Genomic DNA, 17155 nt, shown 5'->3' with positions numbered 1-17155 from the left:
CCAATCTCTCAAACATTTTATGGTTGTTGTTGTTGTTTTTAGAAATGAGAATAGAAATTTTTGGTAAGTTATTCTGGTTAGCATTTAATGATGACTAACACTGACATCCCTTCCTAACTTAATTTTCTGAAATGAAATGTCAAGTAATAGACTCATGAGCATCCTTCGATTAAAGAGAAAAGAGGTGCAATCTTGCATCATCTAGAAGATGTCAGTAGGGCACCTGCATAGAGTTGTGCTGCTATGGTTAGCTATCAGTCCTGGTGCCCATCATAAACCCCCTGGGCTTAGAGCTCAGATGTAAAAATGTGTTCTTCAAAGAGAAACCTGGCAGTTTCAAATAGATAAAGAAGAGAAAGAAGGTTGCCATACAAATGTGCAGAAAATTCCCCTCACCTAGGGATTACCAAACTCTGATGGGAAAAAAGACCTTGGGGAGCAAGGTTTCCAGTTCTGGATTTCCATTCCCTTCCTGCCTCCAACACAGGGACCTTGCTTTACTCTAATTGATATGAAGGGTACTGCAGCTCTCAGCGAGAGACACACATTAGGAGGTATATATTTTACATTAAGAAATCAAATTATATCCAATGCTATTATATAAAAACATTTTATATCATATTCTATTATTAATTCATGCCAGAAACCAGCATATAAACCTTATCATATTAAACACATTAATATTTAAAAAGCTTCCAGACTATAGCCAGGATCCTTGCCAAGGAAATCATGAGCATGTCTAGGACATCATGCAGCACCCTTTATTTTGGAATTTTAAAATTTAAAATTGGAAAACACTGCAGTGTATAGTGTTGGAGGAAAAAAGATATTCTGCAGAAGCTTTTAGTTAGGCAAAAGACAGATTTTTTACCAACTCTTGTTTAAATATTTGCAAACTCTCAAAATGTCCTTTGGGAAAGATGCATGCCTCTAATGCAGACCTTGTGACAGATTATATAAAAGGCCAATTTCTTCTTAGTTTACCACTGAAGAATCACTGTAATAAAAATATTTCCCCTCAATTCACCATAATTTCCTAAGCACAGAGAAAAACTTAATGAGTTTAATTGGTTAATACTACAAAGTATTTCAGGGCACATAATAAATTTGAGGAAGCATGGATATATACCTCTCTAATTTTTAGCACAAAGAATTTCAAATAAATGTTTAAATGGAAATTAATGTTGTTCTAAAATGTAAAATTTTGATGTCAAGTCCCACTACCTAAAATATAAAGTCTATTATAATCAAGTTGGATTAATGTGAAAGAATAAATTTATTAATAAAATGTTATTAACTAGAGATTAAGAGACAAAATAAATTTTTGTATCATTTATTATAATTCTACATGAACTTATACTTTTTAAACACAAACCTTTTTTTAAGAATGCAAGATTAGCCAAAAATTCAATGTTCTGAATTTTATTTATTGGATTAAAGATTTTAATATTATCTCATTATTGGCTGGGCTTATTATAGCATAAATACTGTGAATGTCTAAAAACTGAATTGGTTTCTATTTAGTAGACATTTTATAAAATAAAATGAAATGAAAAATAAATGCTACTGAAAGAAAATCCATACCTGATTTTTAAGTAATCGATGATAGCATTGGCTTGTTTTATATTAAAAAAACTCCATTCTTCATTTTTCTGTGAATGGGGTGGTCCTATTTCAGCCATAACTTCTCCAAGCCATTTTATGCTGTCTTCTAAGGACATATGCAGTGCTGAAATAAAACGCAGAGAATCTTAAGCATTATTTTGATAGATGTTTTGGGAACAAAATAATTCAAGATGTCCTTAACGTCCAAATATTTACTTTTCCAATATTGGTAAGGCCAATGCTAATAGCAATGTTGTTTTTTAATGATATGTTAATAATTACATTTTTGTAAAAGAAGAGTAAGTGACACATCCAACAACAATAAATTACTGTCATGCTACACAATTGTCTAAAGATTTTGTTTCCATTTTAAGATGCACAAATAATTTAAAACCTACCTAAAGATAACTTTAAAATGGAAAATATGCTTTTTAAATGATCTTAGAATAAAGGAAAATATGGAAGTGACACAATGGTGGTTTGGATTAGCTGCTAAGGAAGACCTACGTGGTAGGTTCAGTTACTGTAGACAGGAGAGCTGAACTCAGAGCTGAAAATGTAGACTAACAGAGTCAACCAACACTTGGCTTTGGCTGATTGTTACCACGTGGCAATTTGGGACTGAAGATTTTCATTAGATGCCAGAAATATGTATTTTTACGGAAAACATCAAGATATTTTTTTCTTCTCCAAGATACAGACTTATAACTTATGTTAGCTGTTTCTCAAATGCATGCCTGGTGGTGGTGGTGAGAGCCAGATGACAGCACAGAGCGAGGCTGACACCACTTTGCCACCATCACCAAAAATAAACAAGTCAATGGTTATGGTCTATTCTCCTGCAACTAAAAACAAATAAGAAAGGAATAGTATCTTTTATGGCATGTGTCAAGTTGAAAAAGAAGTAGATAAATGTCAAAAGCCTTAGACTCAACATTTACAGTGTCTATAACACAAATATGAACTTCCATCTTCTTTTCCTGTTTAACTATGCTCATTTTTATTTGTGGCAGGCAAAATATTATTTCCATCACTCACACACACACACACACACACACACACACACACTGACAAATGATGAGTGTATGGACATGAGACTGAAGAGACTGAGGTGGAGAGTTGAAAATCTCTGGCAAAGATGAGATTGGAGCAGTTGCTTGGGTTGGGGGAGGTGTTAGCTGGGGGCCTGGATGAAGGCTCTGGGGAGCACTGTGCTGCTCAATGTGAGCCCCACCCTCCCGGACCCAACCTCTATCTCTCTTAGGAAACCAGCAGTAAACTTTCTACTTCTTGCTAATGGAGTGCATCTTTCAGGGAGGTCAGAGTGGGTAATGCAGAGGATTTATGAGAACATAAGCTGATTGTTGGACCCAGCCACTTCTGGTAACACAGCTACTCTTTCACTCTGGGATGTAAGTGTTATGCCCTCAAATTACTGATCAAATAACAGTAAAATGATTAAAAATCTTAGGAAGACATGATGAACACTAACTTGCAATTTGTTTAGTCTAGATTCTTTTCTACCTGTGGGAATGAGAATGAAGCAAAAAACTGTGTAACAATTAAAATCTGGTTTGATGAATGACAATTGGTCCATTTCTCATAGCGCCCCTCCAGATTTTCTTTTATATATGTTAGACACACAAGTTATTGCTGGATAACTGGGCTTTACTGTATCATTCTAAGGGAAGCTCAGTTATTATTGTACATTTCTTTTCCTATGATAAACTTGAAACTGTTTGGGGATAACTTCAGAAATGAAAAATTTGTTGGATAAAAGCAATTCAAAAATGAATGGATTAAAAATCTGAATCATTTAATTACTAAAATGGTATTAATTAGAGATGCTGGAGAAAAAAGTAATTCTTAGATGATTATAATTCTAGATGTAATTATGTGTATCAAGCACAAAAATACATTTATATGACTATTTTCTTATGTTGAAATATAATTGACACTTTAAAACTGTTTTCTATGTCTAATGTCTTTCTATAGATAATGGCTTTAAAAATTAGGAAAGTTATCATTTCACTTATCTAACTGAAATATTTGCTTTTAAAAATCATATTTAGTGATATGATTAAAATATGAAAGATTAAACCATTTAAATAGTAAGGGCTATTAGAAATCAAATTTATTCTTTGAAAATTTAGGATAATGAACGAACATGCTAGAATAATTACTTGGAAGACGTAAGATGGTACCTTATAACTGCCACTTACTAGCTAGGTGATCTAAGTTTCATTTCCTAAATCTGTAAACGAACATAAGACTAACTTTCAAAATGATGGTGCTGTTGTGAGGCTCAAATAAGGCATGCATGTTAAACTCTTGGTAAACTGAAATATGTACACTACTATATTACATGTATATAGAGCTTTCTAGAGTCAGCTCAAAGCTGGCACATTTGATGTAGCAGTAGGAAGGATGGATTCTCAGTCACTGGGGTTGATGCTTGTGACCTTAAGGAGTTATTTAATCTTTCTAAATCTCATTTATTTTTCTCATTTTTAAAATGGGGAGAATAATAGAACTATTTCAAGGCTGTGTGTGAATTAATTAGACAGTATTTGGAAAGCAAATGCACTGACTGGCACAAGATAATCCTACACAAATGTTACCTATTATTATCATTCCTATTTAGGGGGAAATAATTAAACTTCATGGAACAAAAAAAGTATTCTGTGGCTATTTGCTAATATTCATGTTGTATAGAGGAGAATCAATCTAGGCCCATCAACCTGGACAGGGGCCAAATATCCAGTCTAATACTCAACAGCTTGTCCTTGGTCAGACCCTGGAAAAACTAGAGCCCAAAATGTATATTGTTAAGACAATCCTATGTTGCATTATCTTTTGGTTTTGATCCAATGTGATTCCAGGTGAGTTGTCTGCAGAATGCCTTGTGGATAATGCAGCACAAACTTGAGACAAGGAACAGATCAGAAACTGAGTCAGTAGAAAACGCAGTTCCTACGCTAGAATTTTATTAACAGTCAACCATGCTGCAGCCAACAGCCCAGACATGTTCTACAGTGCTTTTTCTGTTAAGATGTTGCTGGATGCAAATGTTCACTGTGTGCTCAGGATTCTACCTCCTCTGAGTCCAAGTATAAACAGACTACCTCTTTCTCTGACACACTTACCTATGATTATATTCTTTCATGATGATAACTATAACCTTCTTAGGTTTAAAGGTTTGAGGGAATTTTTTTTTTCCTCCCCAAAGGGAAAACTAGATCCCGTGCTTTTTTCTGGTTAGATTTTACATATGTACTTTCCTGCTCTCCTAGTTTATGAGTAGTTGCATGGGTCCTGCTCAAGTTTTTAAAACTCATTTTTGAACTAATATCAACAATATAAAATTTCACATAAAAGAAATATTTTTGAGTCATTTGTAAGTTACAGAAAAAAATAAAATGGAAATATTTTGTCAAATTTGGAATGTGAAGATTCATGAAAATGTTTTACTTTCCTTTATTCTGTTTCTAGATTGTGAACATTAAGCTAAGAGGTTGCAAACCATAGGACTGTTCACGTCATATATTCTTTTTTTACCATAAGTCTGTCTGACTTATTTCAATTTTTGCATAGGTGATATATTCACATGGTTCAAAAAACATAGGTGAATGTCTATTGTGAAAAGGCTTCCTCACCTTTGTTGCCCACACGTCCACTTCCCACATCCTTCCCTACAGAAAAAAATCCCCCAGTGCTATTGAGAAATAATTGACATATATCACTGTGTAAGTTTAGGGCACACAGCAAGATGGTTTGATTTATTGTCCAGTGGTTACTGCAATAGATTTAGGTAACATCCATCTTCTCATATAGACACAATAGAGAGAAAAGAAGACAAAGGAAAAAAATTCTTGTGATGAGAACTCTTAGGATTTACTCTCTTAACAACTTTCTTGTATATCACACCCGGTAACTGTCATCAGCGTGTTGTTCATTACATCCCTAGTACTTATTTATCTTGTACGTGGAAGTCTGTAGCTTGACCACCTTCCACATTCTGGTATCCACAATTTCTATGGGTTTGGTGTTTTATTTCTTTGTTTTTGTTTTAAAGTCCACATGTAAGTGCAATTGTACAGTATTAGTCTTTCTCTGTCTGATTTATTTCATTCAGCATAACGCCTTCAAGTTTCATCCATGTTGTCACAAAGGGTGAGATTTGTTTCTTTAGGGTGAATAACAATGTTCCATGGTTATATATATATACTACAACTTCTTTATCCATTCGCCCATAGATGGACACTTAGGTTGTTTCCATATCTTGGCAATTGTAAGTAATACTGCTATGAACATGGGGGTGCAGATATCTTCTTGAGTTAATGCTTTTGTTTCACTTGGATATATTCCCGGAAGTGGGGTTGCCAGATCATATGGTTGTTCTATTTTTAATGTTTTGAGCAAACTTCATACTGCTGATTATTTATATAAATCATTAATTTCTATCAGTATAGATTGGTGGATGTTAATTTTGTACTTTGGATTATAATTCAATACTATCATGCTATTTTGCTCATATTGTTCCAACTTTGGACATTGGAAACTTTTCAGTTGGCTTCTCTATTTCATTGACACACCAACCATTTTGATTTTTGAGCATTTACTCTTGGCCACTACAATATGCCCCAGGCTCATCTTTTATGTTCTGTGCTCCAGGTCTACAGTAAGCCTTCTCTCCTTTTCTTGGAGAATTAAATTATAAACCAAGACCTGGTTCCTGGGTATGCTCATTACTACTGGGATGCTGTCGCTTCTAAGCCTTCTCTGCAGACAGAGCCAAGAAGTATATGTACATACACTTAACTCTACAAATATATGTGTATCTACATTAAGTTAAGTGACTTATCTCCAGGTGATATTTCTCATTTTTTGCTTTTACAAACATGACTGAAACTAACGACTTTACTTATGTGTATGTAAGTAAATACGTAGGATAAATTCACAAAAGTGGAATTGCTAGGTCAAAGGGGACAATACATTAGTGAATTTGATAGACAGCTGCTAACCTAAACTCCTCAGGAGGGTTTTAAATACATATTTCCATTAGCAATATAGGATAGTACCTATTTTCTTTTAGCTTTGACAGCTGAAAATGCTACCAAAATTTTAAAGTTTTGTCAATCTGACATATGATATTTCTGTGTAGTTTTAATTAGCATTTTCCTTATTATCTTTAATGCTAAACTTTTCATTTAAGAATCACTTGTACTTATTTAGTCATATCCTTGGCTTACTCTTCTATTGAATTATTGGTCTTTTTCTCCTTGCTTTTTCATGCTTTTTTTTTTTTATGTTATAGAACTTAATTGTTTGCTGGTGTCTGAGATACAATAATCTCCCCCAGTTTCTTATTCTTTTTTTGATTTTTCTCTTGGTATTTTTTCTTTGTAGACTTTTGGTTTTTATATATCAACTTTAATTATCTTTGTCTTTATGGCTTTGGAATTTTGAGGCATAGTTTTAAAGGTCTTCCCCATCCAAGGTTATAAGGAATTTATCCATGTTTTCCTCCAACATTTTTACAGTTCCATTTATTTTACATTTACATTAAGTAAAAAAAGTGATTCACTTGTAATATACCCTGGTTTATGGAAATACAGAGGGTTGGATCCAATTCTATTTTTTCTAGATGGACACAGTATTATTTACTAAATAGTACATCTTTTCACCATGGATATTTCAGATGTCATTTTATCAAATACTGAATTTCAATGCTTGGGTCTATTTCTAAACTTTCCATTGTGTTCTGTTGGTCTGTCTGTTTAGTCATTAACCACTGTGTTCAAATATTTGAGATTTTATAACACTACACTACTATTCTAATCCCAAGATAGGCTATATTTATTATACTTTTTATTTTTTTAAGTTTATTTATTTTGAGAGAAAGAGATAGTGCATGTGCACAAGAAGAGGAGGGGCAGAGAAGAGAAAGAGGCAGAAAGAGAGGGAGGAGAGAGAATCCCAAGCAGGCTCCACACTGCCAGTGCAGAGCCCGATGCTGGGCTTGAACTCATGAGATGTGAGATCATGACCTGTGCCAAAATCAAGAGTCGGACACTTAACCAACTGAGCCACCCAGGAACCCCTCAACTTTTTAAAGACAATTTGTATTTGCTTATTTTCTATGTTTTTGTTAGAATTACCTTGCCTAGTAAGCCACCTCTAGGCAAAAACGTCAACAAAAAACTTGGTAATTTTATTGCGATACTATTATTATACATTAACTTAGTGAGATTTAGCATTTTTTTTTTGATGTGGAGTATTTCCATGAATATTGTCAAGTTCTTCCAAATGTTGAAAACTTCCTTGTGACCTTTAAAAGTTCTCTGAAGTTTTTTTTCATATAGAACTTGTATATTTCTTTTTAAAGTTTATTCTTAAAAAGTTTGTCTTTTTTGTTAGAGCATATATATTTTTTCTTCCATTAAATCTTTGTTTTTATACATAAGTATATATTTTTAAAATTATTATTAGATTTCTTTAACTTTTACTTAATGTTCTTTTTCTGTTTGAAGTGCCCATCTAGGATACCACATTACATTTTGGAGTCATGTCTCCTGAGATTTCCCTAGAGTGATAATTTCTCAATCTTTTCTTTTTTTCAATAGCCTTATTAGTTTGAGGAGTACTGGTCAGATAGTTTGTACAATGCTCCTCAGTTTGGGTTTGTCTAGTGTTTTCCTCATGGTTGACAGGACTTATGGGTTTTGACAGCTTTGCCTATTTTTAATAGGATTGTTTTCTTATTGTTGTTTTGAGAGTTCTTTACATGTTATAGAAACAAGTCTTTTGTCAAATACCTGCTTTGCAGATTTTTTTCTCTCTGTAGCTTTTCCTTCAAGAGTGACTTTAATAAAAGAAAAGATTTAAAACTTGGTGAAATCTAATTTATCAGTTTTTTCCTGTATGGGTCATGTTTTGGGGGTCATGGGTAAGAACTCTGTAAAACACCAGGCCATGAATATTTTCTCCTAGTTTTCTTCTAAACAATCCAATTAGAGCTAAGTGTATCAAGTAAAGGGTTTAGGCTGATGCGTATTTTTTTTTTTAGCACAGGTGTTCCAATATTTGTTGAAAAGATTGCCCTGTTCAGTTGAATTGCTTTTGCATATTTATCAAAAAAAATCAGATGACCTTTTTTGTGTCAGTGTATTTCGGCATTCTGTCTTCTGTTCCTTCTGTGTGTCATCTTCACTAATTCAACATTGACTTTATTTTTTTAACTTTACAATAAGTCTTAAAAATTGGGTAGTATGATTTATGCAGCTTTATGCTTATTTTTCAAAGGTGCTTTAGCTATTCTGAGTCCTTAGCCATTCCATGTAAATTTAAAAATCAGCTTGGTATATCTAGAAAAAAATCCTGCTGGGATTTGGATTGATACTGCATTAAATGTACAGATCAATTTGGGAAGAAGTGACATCGTTACCATGTAGAAACTTCTAATCCAACAACACTGTATGTTTTCCATTTATTTGGGTTTTCTTTTATTTCTTTGATCATCATTTTGTAGTTTATAGCATACAGATCTTGTACATTTTTTGTTAGATTTATACTTAAGTATTTCTTTTATTTTTTGAGCTATTGTGAATAATATTATTTATTAAAATTTTGATATACAATGTATATGGCTAATACACTGAAATACAATTGACTTTTTGTATTTTGACCTTATTCCTGCAATCTTGCTTAACTTACTAGTTCTAGGATTTTTTTTATTCTGTGTATTTTTTATATAGACAATCCTTTCATCTGAGAACAGGGACTGTTTTATTTCTTCCTTCCCAATCTGCATGTATTTTATTTTTCTACTCTATTGCACTTATTGCTAAGAATTCCAGTCCTATGTTGAATAGGAGTGCTAAGAGTAGACATTCTTGTCTTGATCCTGATCTTATGGGGAAAGAACTTGGTCTTTTACCACTAACTATAATGATAGGTTTAGGTATTTTGTAGATGTCATTTATGACGTTGAAAAGTATCATTTCTTGTCTTAGTTCTCTGACATTTGTAAAATAATGAATGGATGTTGTGTTTAGCCAAATGTTTTCTCTGTATCTATTTATATCATCATATGTAGCTTGTCCTCTTTTGATCATTTACATTGATGAAATTTTCAAATATTGAACCACCAGTGAATTTCTGGGATAAACCCCAATGGGTTGTGTTATTTTTTTATATGTTGCTTGATTCATTTTGATAATATTTTGTTGAAAAAATGTTTTGTGCATGTTCATGAAGGATATTGGTCTGTAATTTCTCCTCCCCTTCCTCCTCCTCCTCCTCTGCTGTTGTTGCCTCCTTTTTTCCCCTCTCTTTTTTTTCATACTATCTTTGTCAGGTTTTGGTATGAAGATAATTCTAGCCCCATAAAATGAGTTAGGAAGAACTCTTTCTCTATTATTTCTAGAAGAGATTATGTACAATTGGTAGCATTTATTCATTAAATGCTTGATAGAACTTTCCAGTGAAAATATCTGGGCCTGCAGATTTTTTACTAGAAGTTTTGAGCAACAAATAATTCAATCTCTTAAATAGTTCTAAGACTATCATGTCATAAGTTTCATCTTGCACAAGTTTTGCTGGCTTGAGGTTTTGGGGGACTTGGTTCATTTCCTCTTTGTTTTCTAATTTATGTATATAAGTAGTATTCTCCTAATATCCTGTTAATGTCGGCAGATTCTGTAGTGATATCCCCCTTTTTTAATACCTGGTAATGATCTGTGCCTTCTCTTTTTTTTTTTCTGAGACAAGTTTTTCTTCATGTTTAGCAATTTTATTGATGTTTTCAAATATCCAGATTTTGGTTTCACTGATTTTTGTCTATTTTTTTTTTTTACAATTTCATTGATTTCTATTCTTTATTATGTCTTTCTTTTCTGCTTGATTTCTGCTTATTTTTTAAAACTGCTTTTTAAGGTCTAAGTTTAGATTGTTAATTTTAGACTTGTTTTATAATATAAGCATTATATTATAAATATATAATACAAACTTCCCTCTTCTCATGGACTCAGCTCTGACACATAAATTTTCATACATTTTATTTTTACTTACTTAAAAGTCTTTTCTAACATCTGTCAAGATATATGACCTGCATACTATTTAGAATTGTATTGTTTGATATGTTTGAAGCTTTCCTGATATATTTCTGTTAATAATTTCTTGTTTAATACCATTATGATCAGAAAACATATTTGTATAATTTCAATTATTTTAAATTTAAAGTTGTTGTATGGCCCAGGATATGGTCCGCCTTGGTAAATATTCTATGTGCATTTGAAAACAATGACTATTCTGCTGTTTGGGGATAGACTGTTCTATAAATGTCAATTAGACCCAGTTGGTTGATGGTGTTTTTCTTTTGGGTTAGCCTGTTTGTAGTCCAGTCAGTCTCTTGAATTTATGAGCTTATGCCTTTTGCCAAATTTGGGAAGTTTTCAGCCATTATTTCTTCAAATGTTTGTTTAGCAACATCCTCTTTCTCTGGTCCTTTTGGGACTCTAACAATATGGATATTAGAACTTTGGTTGTCCCACAAGTCTCTGAGGTTTTGTTCATTTGTTTGCCAATCGTTTTTCCTCTGTATTATTCAGACTGGATAATTGTTATCACTTCATGTTCAAGTTCACTAATTTTTCCTTTGTCTTCTCTCCATTCTATTCTTTCTACCTAATGAGATTTTGATTTTGGTTATTATATAATTTCATTCTAAAATTTCCATTTGTTTCTTCTTTATACCTTCTATTTCTTTCATGATTCTTTTTAACACTTATTTCAAGGATGTTCATGATTGTTCACTTAAGCACTTTTATAATACTTGTTTTGAAGTCTTAAACATATAATCTCAATATCTATTTCATCTTATTGTCAGCACCTATTTCTTATATTCCATGCAAGTTGAGATTTACACGGTTCCTTGTTTGCCAAGCAATTCTGGCAATGGTATTGAAAGATTATTGTTTAGAGATATATAGTACTCAAAGATTCTATAAATATTTGATCTTTGTTCATGAGAGGGAAAAACAACAGCCATAGTCTGATCAGTTAATATCATACAATTTTTTTCATTATCAAGTATAATTATTTTTTCTCCTGTTGGTACTATTATTTATCTGTAATGTAGCACTATATACTTATGTATAAGCAAAGATAAAATCCCCCCACTTGCAGAGAAGAAAAATAGTGTTTTCTTTTTCTCACATACAAGAACTACTAACTCTTCCCTTGTAAGGTTGACGAAAAGCAGGAAGCGTGCATAAGGCATGAGTGGCTTCTCTATTAGTTTTGCTAATTCACTTAAAATTTCTCCTCCTAGAAACTGATACACAAAATGTGACCACAATAAGGCATCTATATATTTTGCCACAGTGATGGTGACAATTCTTTAGGGGAGCAAGGTCTTCTACCTGCCGAATTTAAAAAAAAGAACTAAAAACAAGCAAACGGCCAAAAAGAAAAGAAAAGTTTTAAAAAAGGAAGGAAGGAAGGAAGGAAGGGAAGAAGGAAGGAGCTATCAACTGACATTAGCATGTCTTTCAGTTGAGACACAAATACCTTTATGTTTATAGTGCTCATGGCCTTTTCATTATATACTGGGAGATTCAAGTTCTGGTTCTGCCACTTCACAGCTTGCAACCCTGCTCTGTGGACTACTTGCTCAGCTCTGAGATTGTGGTTATAATACCTCCCATGTGGGAGTTGCTCTGAGATTCAATAATGCATGTTAAAGATTAGAACCAAACATAGTGCCTAGCACACAGAGTTGGCAATATATCAGTGATAGATTTCCTTCTTTTCTTCCTTCCAAGAAGCAATCCTATTTATTCTGAAATAAAATTTATCACATTTAAAAGGGCTCTAAGGAAGATCCGAATTTCCTATAGTAACTCATTCTATAGAAAATATAGAAGAAAAAAGCATATAAAAAAAACTTATATATAAGTTATATAAGAAAAAAGTCACAAAATCTAAGTGAATGTGAGTAATGTCCATTTAATGGGGTTTAGATATTGGCTAAAGTTACCTCCTCTCATTAATCATTCTGAGATATCTAGTAATACTTGTAGGTTAGATGAAATGAAAACATCTCAAATAATTAAAAATTACCTAAATAAATGTGAACTACTTGACATTTTGGGGATAGATGGCATTGACACGATTTTTAAATGAAGTTAACATATCTTTGGCAAGTTAAGAGAACTTTAGCATTATTTAATACTACTTGAAATTTTACAACTTAATGAAGGTATAAACCATATCTTTGATCTACCTGGGGGAAAAAAAAACATAATTTTCATTAAAGGAATTACAATAAAATTAGGAACTTTTGTGTAAGAACATTCATTTAGACGGTGGACTAAATGTTTTCTTAAAAGAAAAACAATGTACTTACTTCTAAGATTATGAAGTAACATATCTAGTAAAGTCATAAATTTTGAATATTGAATAACAGAAAAGTCCATTCCTCTAGCCCACAAAAATCCAGATACATAATAATCTAGTAGAATGGCTTCCTTTAAACAGGTTTGAAGGTTTTTGAAATTCAAAAACTTTTTCAGTTTTCTGTAACGAAAAGAAAAATCCAGACATTAAAATCAGATTAGTGAACATTTCCTCTTCTACGTTTTAAAAACGCAGATATTTTTCTTGAATTAAAATTATATAACGCTCTGAATCTAAAAATATCCTTAAGTTATGTCAAAATCCTAAGTCTAAAATGACATTCAAAAGGGAAACAGAAACAACAACAACAACAAAAAAGGAAACAAGAGAGGTAAGAAAGAGATGAAGAGAACAAGCATGAGCACTCTTTTTGGGCTTCCTCCACTTCTTCTATTCTTCTCATTGTTCCCTTCACCTTCTTCCTCTTCTTCCTCTTCCATCTTCCAAGTATAGTAACTTTACTAGCATTTTTTTTCTCCAAAATTCAATTTCTTTTTCTATTTATATGATCAAATTTATTTCTGACAATGTTCTGGAACTGTATTGTGAAATATTTGTTCTGTTTTCTTTCTTTTTTTAATATTTACTTAATTTTGGGAGAGAGAGAGCATGAGCATGTGGGGGAAAGGCAAAGAGAGAGGGAGGCACAGAATCCCAAGCAGTCTCCGCAGCTGTCAGGGCAGGAGCCTGAAGTGGGTCTTGAACTCAGGAACCATGAGATCATGACCTGAGCTGAAACCAAGAATCAGATACTTAACTGACTAGCCACCCAGTTGCCCCTGTTCTGTTTTCTTTTTTAAAGAATTCCAATTATGTCTATTTTACTCATTTTGCCTCTAGCTATAATTTCTGTTAACCTTCAAAAATTTTTTCAGATCATTTCCTTTTCATTTATGTATCTTTCTCAATACAGTTCCTTAGTGTTTTCAGCAGTTTCAAACCCTTGGGCTGCTTATAGATCTCACCTCTGTAAGAACTTTGTTTTCTATTCTTTGCTGTTTTACATGTTTTATCACCTTTTATCTGTTATCTCTTCCTTGAGTTTTTGTATCTCTATTTTATGCTCTTGTTGTGATTGTTTCATAAGTTTCTTTTTAGTTCATGATAAATATTTCACAGTATATTTTATATACTCATGGCTATGTTCATTTGGTTGTATTTTCTTTGCCTGCCAGGTTTTTTACCCTTTATTCTTAAATTATTTAAAAATTTTTTTTAAATATTTATGTTTGACAGAGAGAGACATAGAGCATGAACGGGGGAGGGGCAGAGAGAGGAAGACACGGAATCTGAAGCAGGCTCCAGGCTCTAAGCTGTCAACACAGAGCGCGATGCAGGGCTCGAACTCACAGACTGTGAGATCATGACCTGAGCTGAAGTCGGATGCTCAACCGACTGAGCCACCCAGGCGCCCCTCTTCAATTATTTTTTAAATGTCATTTTATGCATATTCTTTGTTTTGTACTCAAACCTGGCCAAGTGACAAGCTACAAAATAAGTTTGTTCCAATTATTCCAGGTTATTACTCTTTTTTCAATTAGTGGGTTAAAAGAAAAGAAAAAAGTAGGATAGGTATTCATTACCATCACATAAACAATCTATTTCTTGTAAATATGGCAATTTTCTGTTCCAAGCCTGTGCCTCCTCATCCTGATGTTGCATACAAGGGTTCTTGAAATGGCACTTCAGGTTTTTCTTCTGATCTAGGAGAATACTTATCTTTTTTTTAGCTCATTCTAAGATCTTTAACTATGTGTATCCTTCTTGCTCTTTCTCCTCCACTCCTGCTTGATCTATAATGTTTCTGGCAATCATCCTCACATTTTGTAGTTTGGATTTACAGCATTCCCCTTGTTTGGACAAAGAAGTGATTGGTATTTCCTCATTGCTTAATAGATTTCTGAGGGAGCATATGTGGGTGTGTGACAACTTTATACTGCCATTTTCACAAACAGGAAGTCTTTATTATTAATAATATTGAAATAGATTTTATGATCAGAATGATAAATACAGCAGGATTAAACAAGTTTGGGAACAAATGAAGCTGGTGTTGTGTTTAACATCAATCTCATCTATAGTGGTATCAAAGTAGACCTCAATGCCAAAAATGAGTTCTGATTCTTCTAAACCAATTGTGATACTCTCACCCCCATCCCATCATGCCATAAAATGGCATTCCGTATATGTATTCCCTATAGAAACTATTGGTGTATGGTGAACACTCTCCTAAAAGTGTTTGAATTCATAACTAAGGATGAGGTCTACTTTCTTCTGTGGAACAGAAATACAAAAAAGTAAATAAGTACATTTGACCACTACTGGTACCCATCTTATAATCATAAGAAAAATCAGTCCCAAAATTATACTCATTTCTTGATGATACCACTGAGGCCTTGCATCAATCAACTCTGGACTCAATCTATCTTTGAAAGTTGTTATGTATATTTTACATATACATAACATTGTCTTCTGTTTCCAACAGTTAGTCTTCCTTCTAACTGCACTCTTCATCTGCCATCTCCATACGTTTTTTAAATATTAAATATTTGACCTAAATAGTTACATGTGCTCCCTGCCTTTCATTTTCATTTTTTCAGTGTTTTGCTGTATGTAAATGAAGGCAACTATTTGTCTAAGAATATCTTAGTGAAACTTCTTTGGCATCCCTGTATCTTTGCTCTCCCTCATCCCCCTGCCACCACTTCCCCTAGTACCATTTGAATCTTAACCTTCAACTTGAATTGCAGGGCCGAATATTAACCATTTCTATTCTTTGTTCAGTCATTTCACCCCAAAGGAGATTATGCAGGGAAGCATTTGGAGCAAGATGCTGCCACAGTCTGAATGCAAAGCTTCCACGCATTTTACTGGCAAACTTGTAAGTTTTTCCTCTGGGGATAAGAAGAGACGGGACATGGGAGAGTGGAGAGATGGCTATTGTTGTGGCATTAGAGACTACAGGAAAAGAGAAAGATGCTTCACAGGGATCTAGGAAATTGGGCTATAGTGATAGGTGATCAACTTTGTCTCACCAAGAATTCCAGTGAAAGCATTACATTATTCCTACATGCTCTTGAAATTGGAGTGCATCTTATTTTTTAAATATGATGACATGCAGAAATAAGCCTTAAGGCAGGAGCTGAACAGCGCATGAAGGCCCAGTTATGGAAAGGTTATTAAAAGATCTTTCAGGGTTATTTCTGTGTTCAAATAGTTATTTTCAATTTAGTCCTTATCCTTTTTTTCAAAAAGGATTTGGGCGGATCTGTAAAAAATCAGGGTTACATTAAAAGCATGAATGATTGATAATAGTTAGGAGATCATGAGAAATGTATGCAGACATTTAACTTCACTTGAAGTGTGCTCTAGAAATATGTTTTAATGATACTATAATGTTTCATTTGGTTGGCTGCTTTCATGAAACACAATTTTTAATTTTAAAAGCTAAGGAAATGTGCTGATTTCCTGTAATTTATTTAAATAGGTTTATAGCTTTGTAGACTGTACGATTTTGGCATACTTCTGTCACTTGGTGACAGGATACCTAAATTATATTTCTGTCATTTTGAAAGGTATGTAATCCCCATTTATAATAATGCTATTTTAAATAGAAATGAATGATTGATTGCAAATATTTCAGGATTACTGTTCTAAAAATCACATAAAGAACCTCAAGAAAATTACTTTGCGAAGAAATGGCTCCTGACATAACACTGTCATTTACCCAAAATTGATATCCTAAAATATGAGATTACTTCAGGTGAATTCTATTAATGAGAAAGTCTAAAAGGTCAACCTGCATTGAACCTCGTTGCTTCTATACTGCTAACTTCTGTATCACCCTCTGTATCATTTCTTTTATCCTAGAAGTCACCTCTTAAAGACTGAAAATACTTTTAAAATTTAAATATTTAACAACAAACAGAGCCAATAAGTGGAAAAAAAAAAAAAAGATTGTTACACAAGGTATGGGATGCAGTAAAACTTAAAATTTGGTAAGAAATGAGTCTAAAAACAATTTGTTTGCAATACCTTTTATTTAATATTAATTGCATTTAATATAACATCTTTAATATTTAATACAAATAAA

General features: G+C 33.0%; 1 protein-coding gene across 4 annotated transcripts in view; it reads right to left on the bottom strand.

The window, feature by feature from the left end:
• The window catches only part of CABCOCO1 (ciliary associated calcium binding coiled-coil 1), a 124835-nt gene that overhangs the window by 93481 nt on the left and 14199 nt on the right, over positions 1-17155 (bottom strand). For all 4 annotated transcript variants that reach the window (XM_042960320.1, XM_007095789.3, XM_042960319.1 and 1 more), the window contains 2 exons: positions 13016-13185; positions 1585-1729 (listed from right to left, as the gene is read on the bottom strand). In XM_042960320.1, the coding sequence (XP_042816254.1) occupies positions 1585-1729; positions 13016-13185 (315 nt within the window). The remainder of the gene's footprint in view (positions 1-1584; positions 1730-13015; positions 13186-17155) is intronic.

The sequence above is a fragment of the Panthera tigris genome, chromosome D2 (genome assembly GCF_018350195.1).
Source record: "Panthera tigris isolate Pti1 chromosome D2, P.tigris_Pti1_mat1.1, whole genome shotgun sequence".
NCBI classification, from domain to species: domain Eukaryota; kingdom Metazoa; phylum Chordata; class Mammalia; order Carnivora; family Felidae; genus Panthera; species Panthera tigris.
Note: the sequence above shows the minus strand (reverse complement) of the source record. Positions and strands in the feature narration are given on the sequence as shown.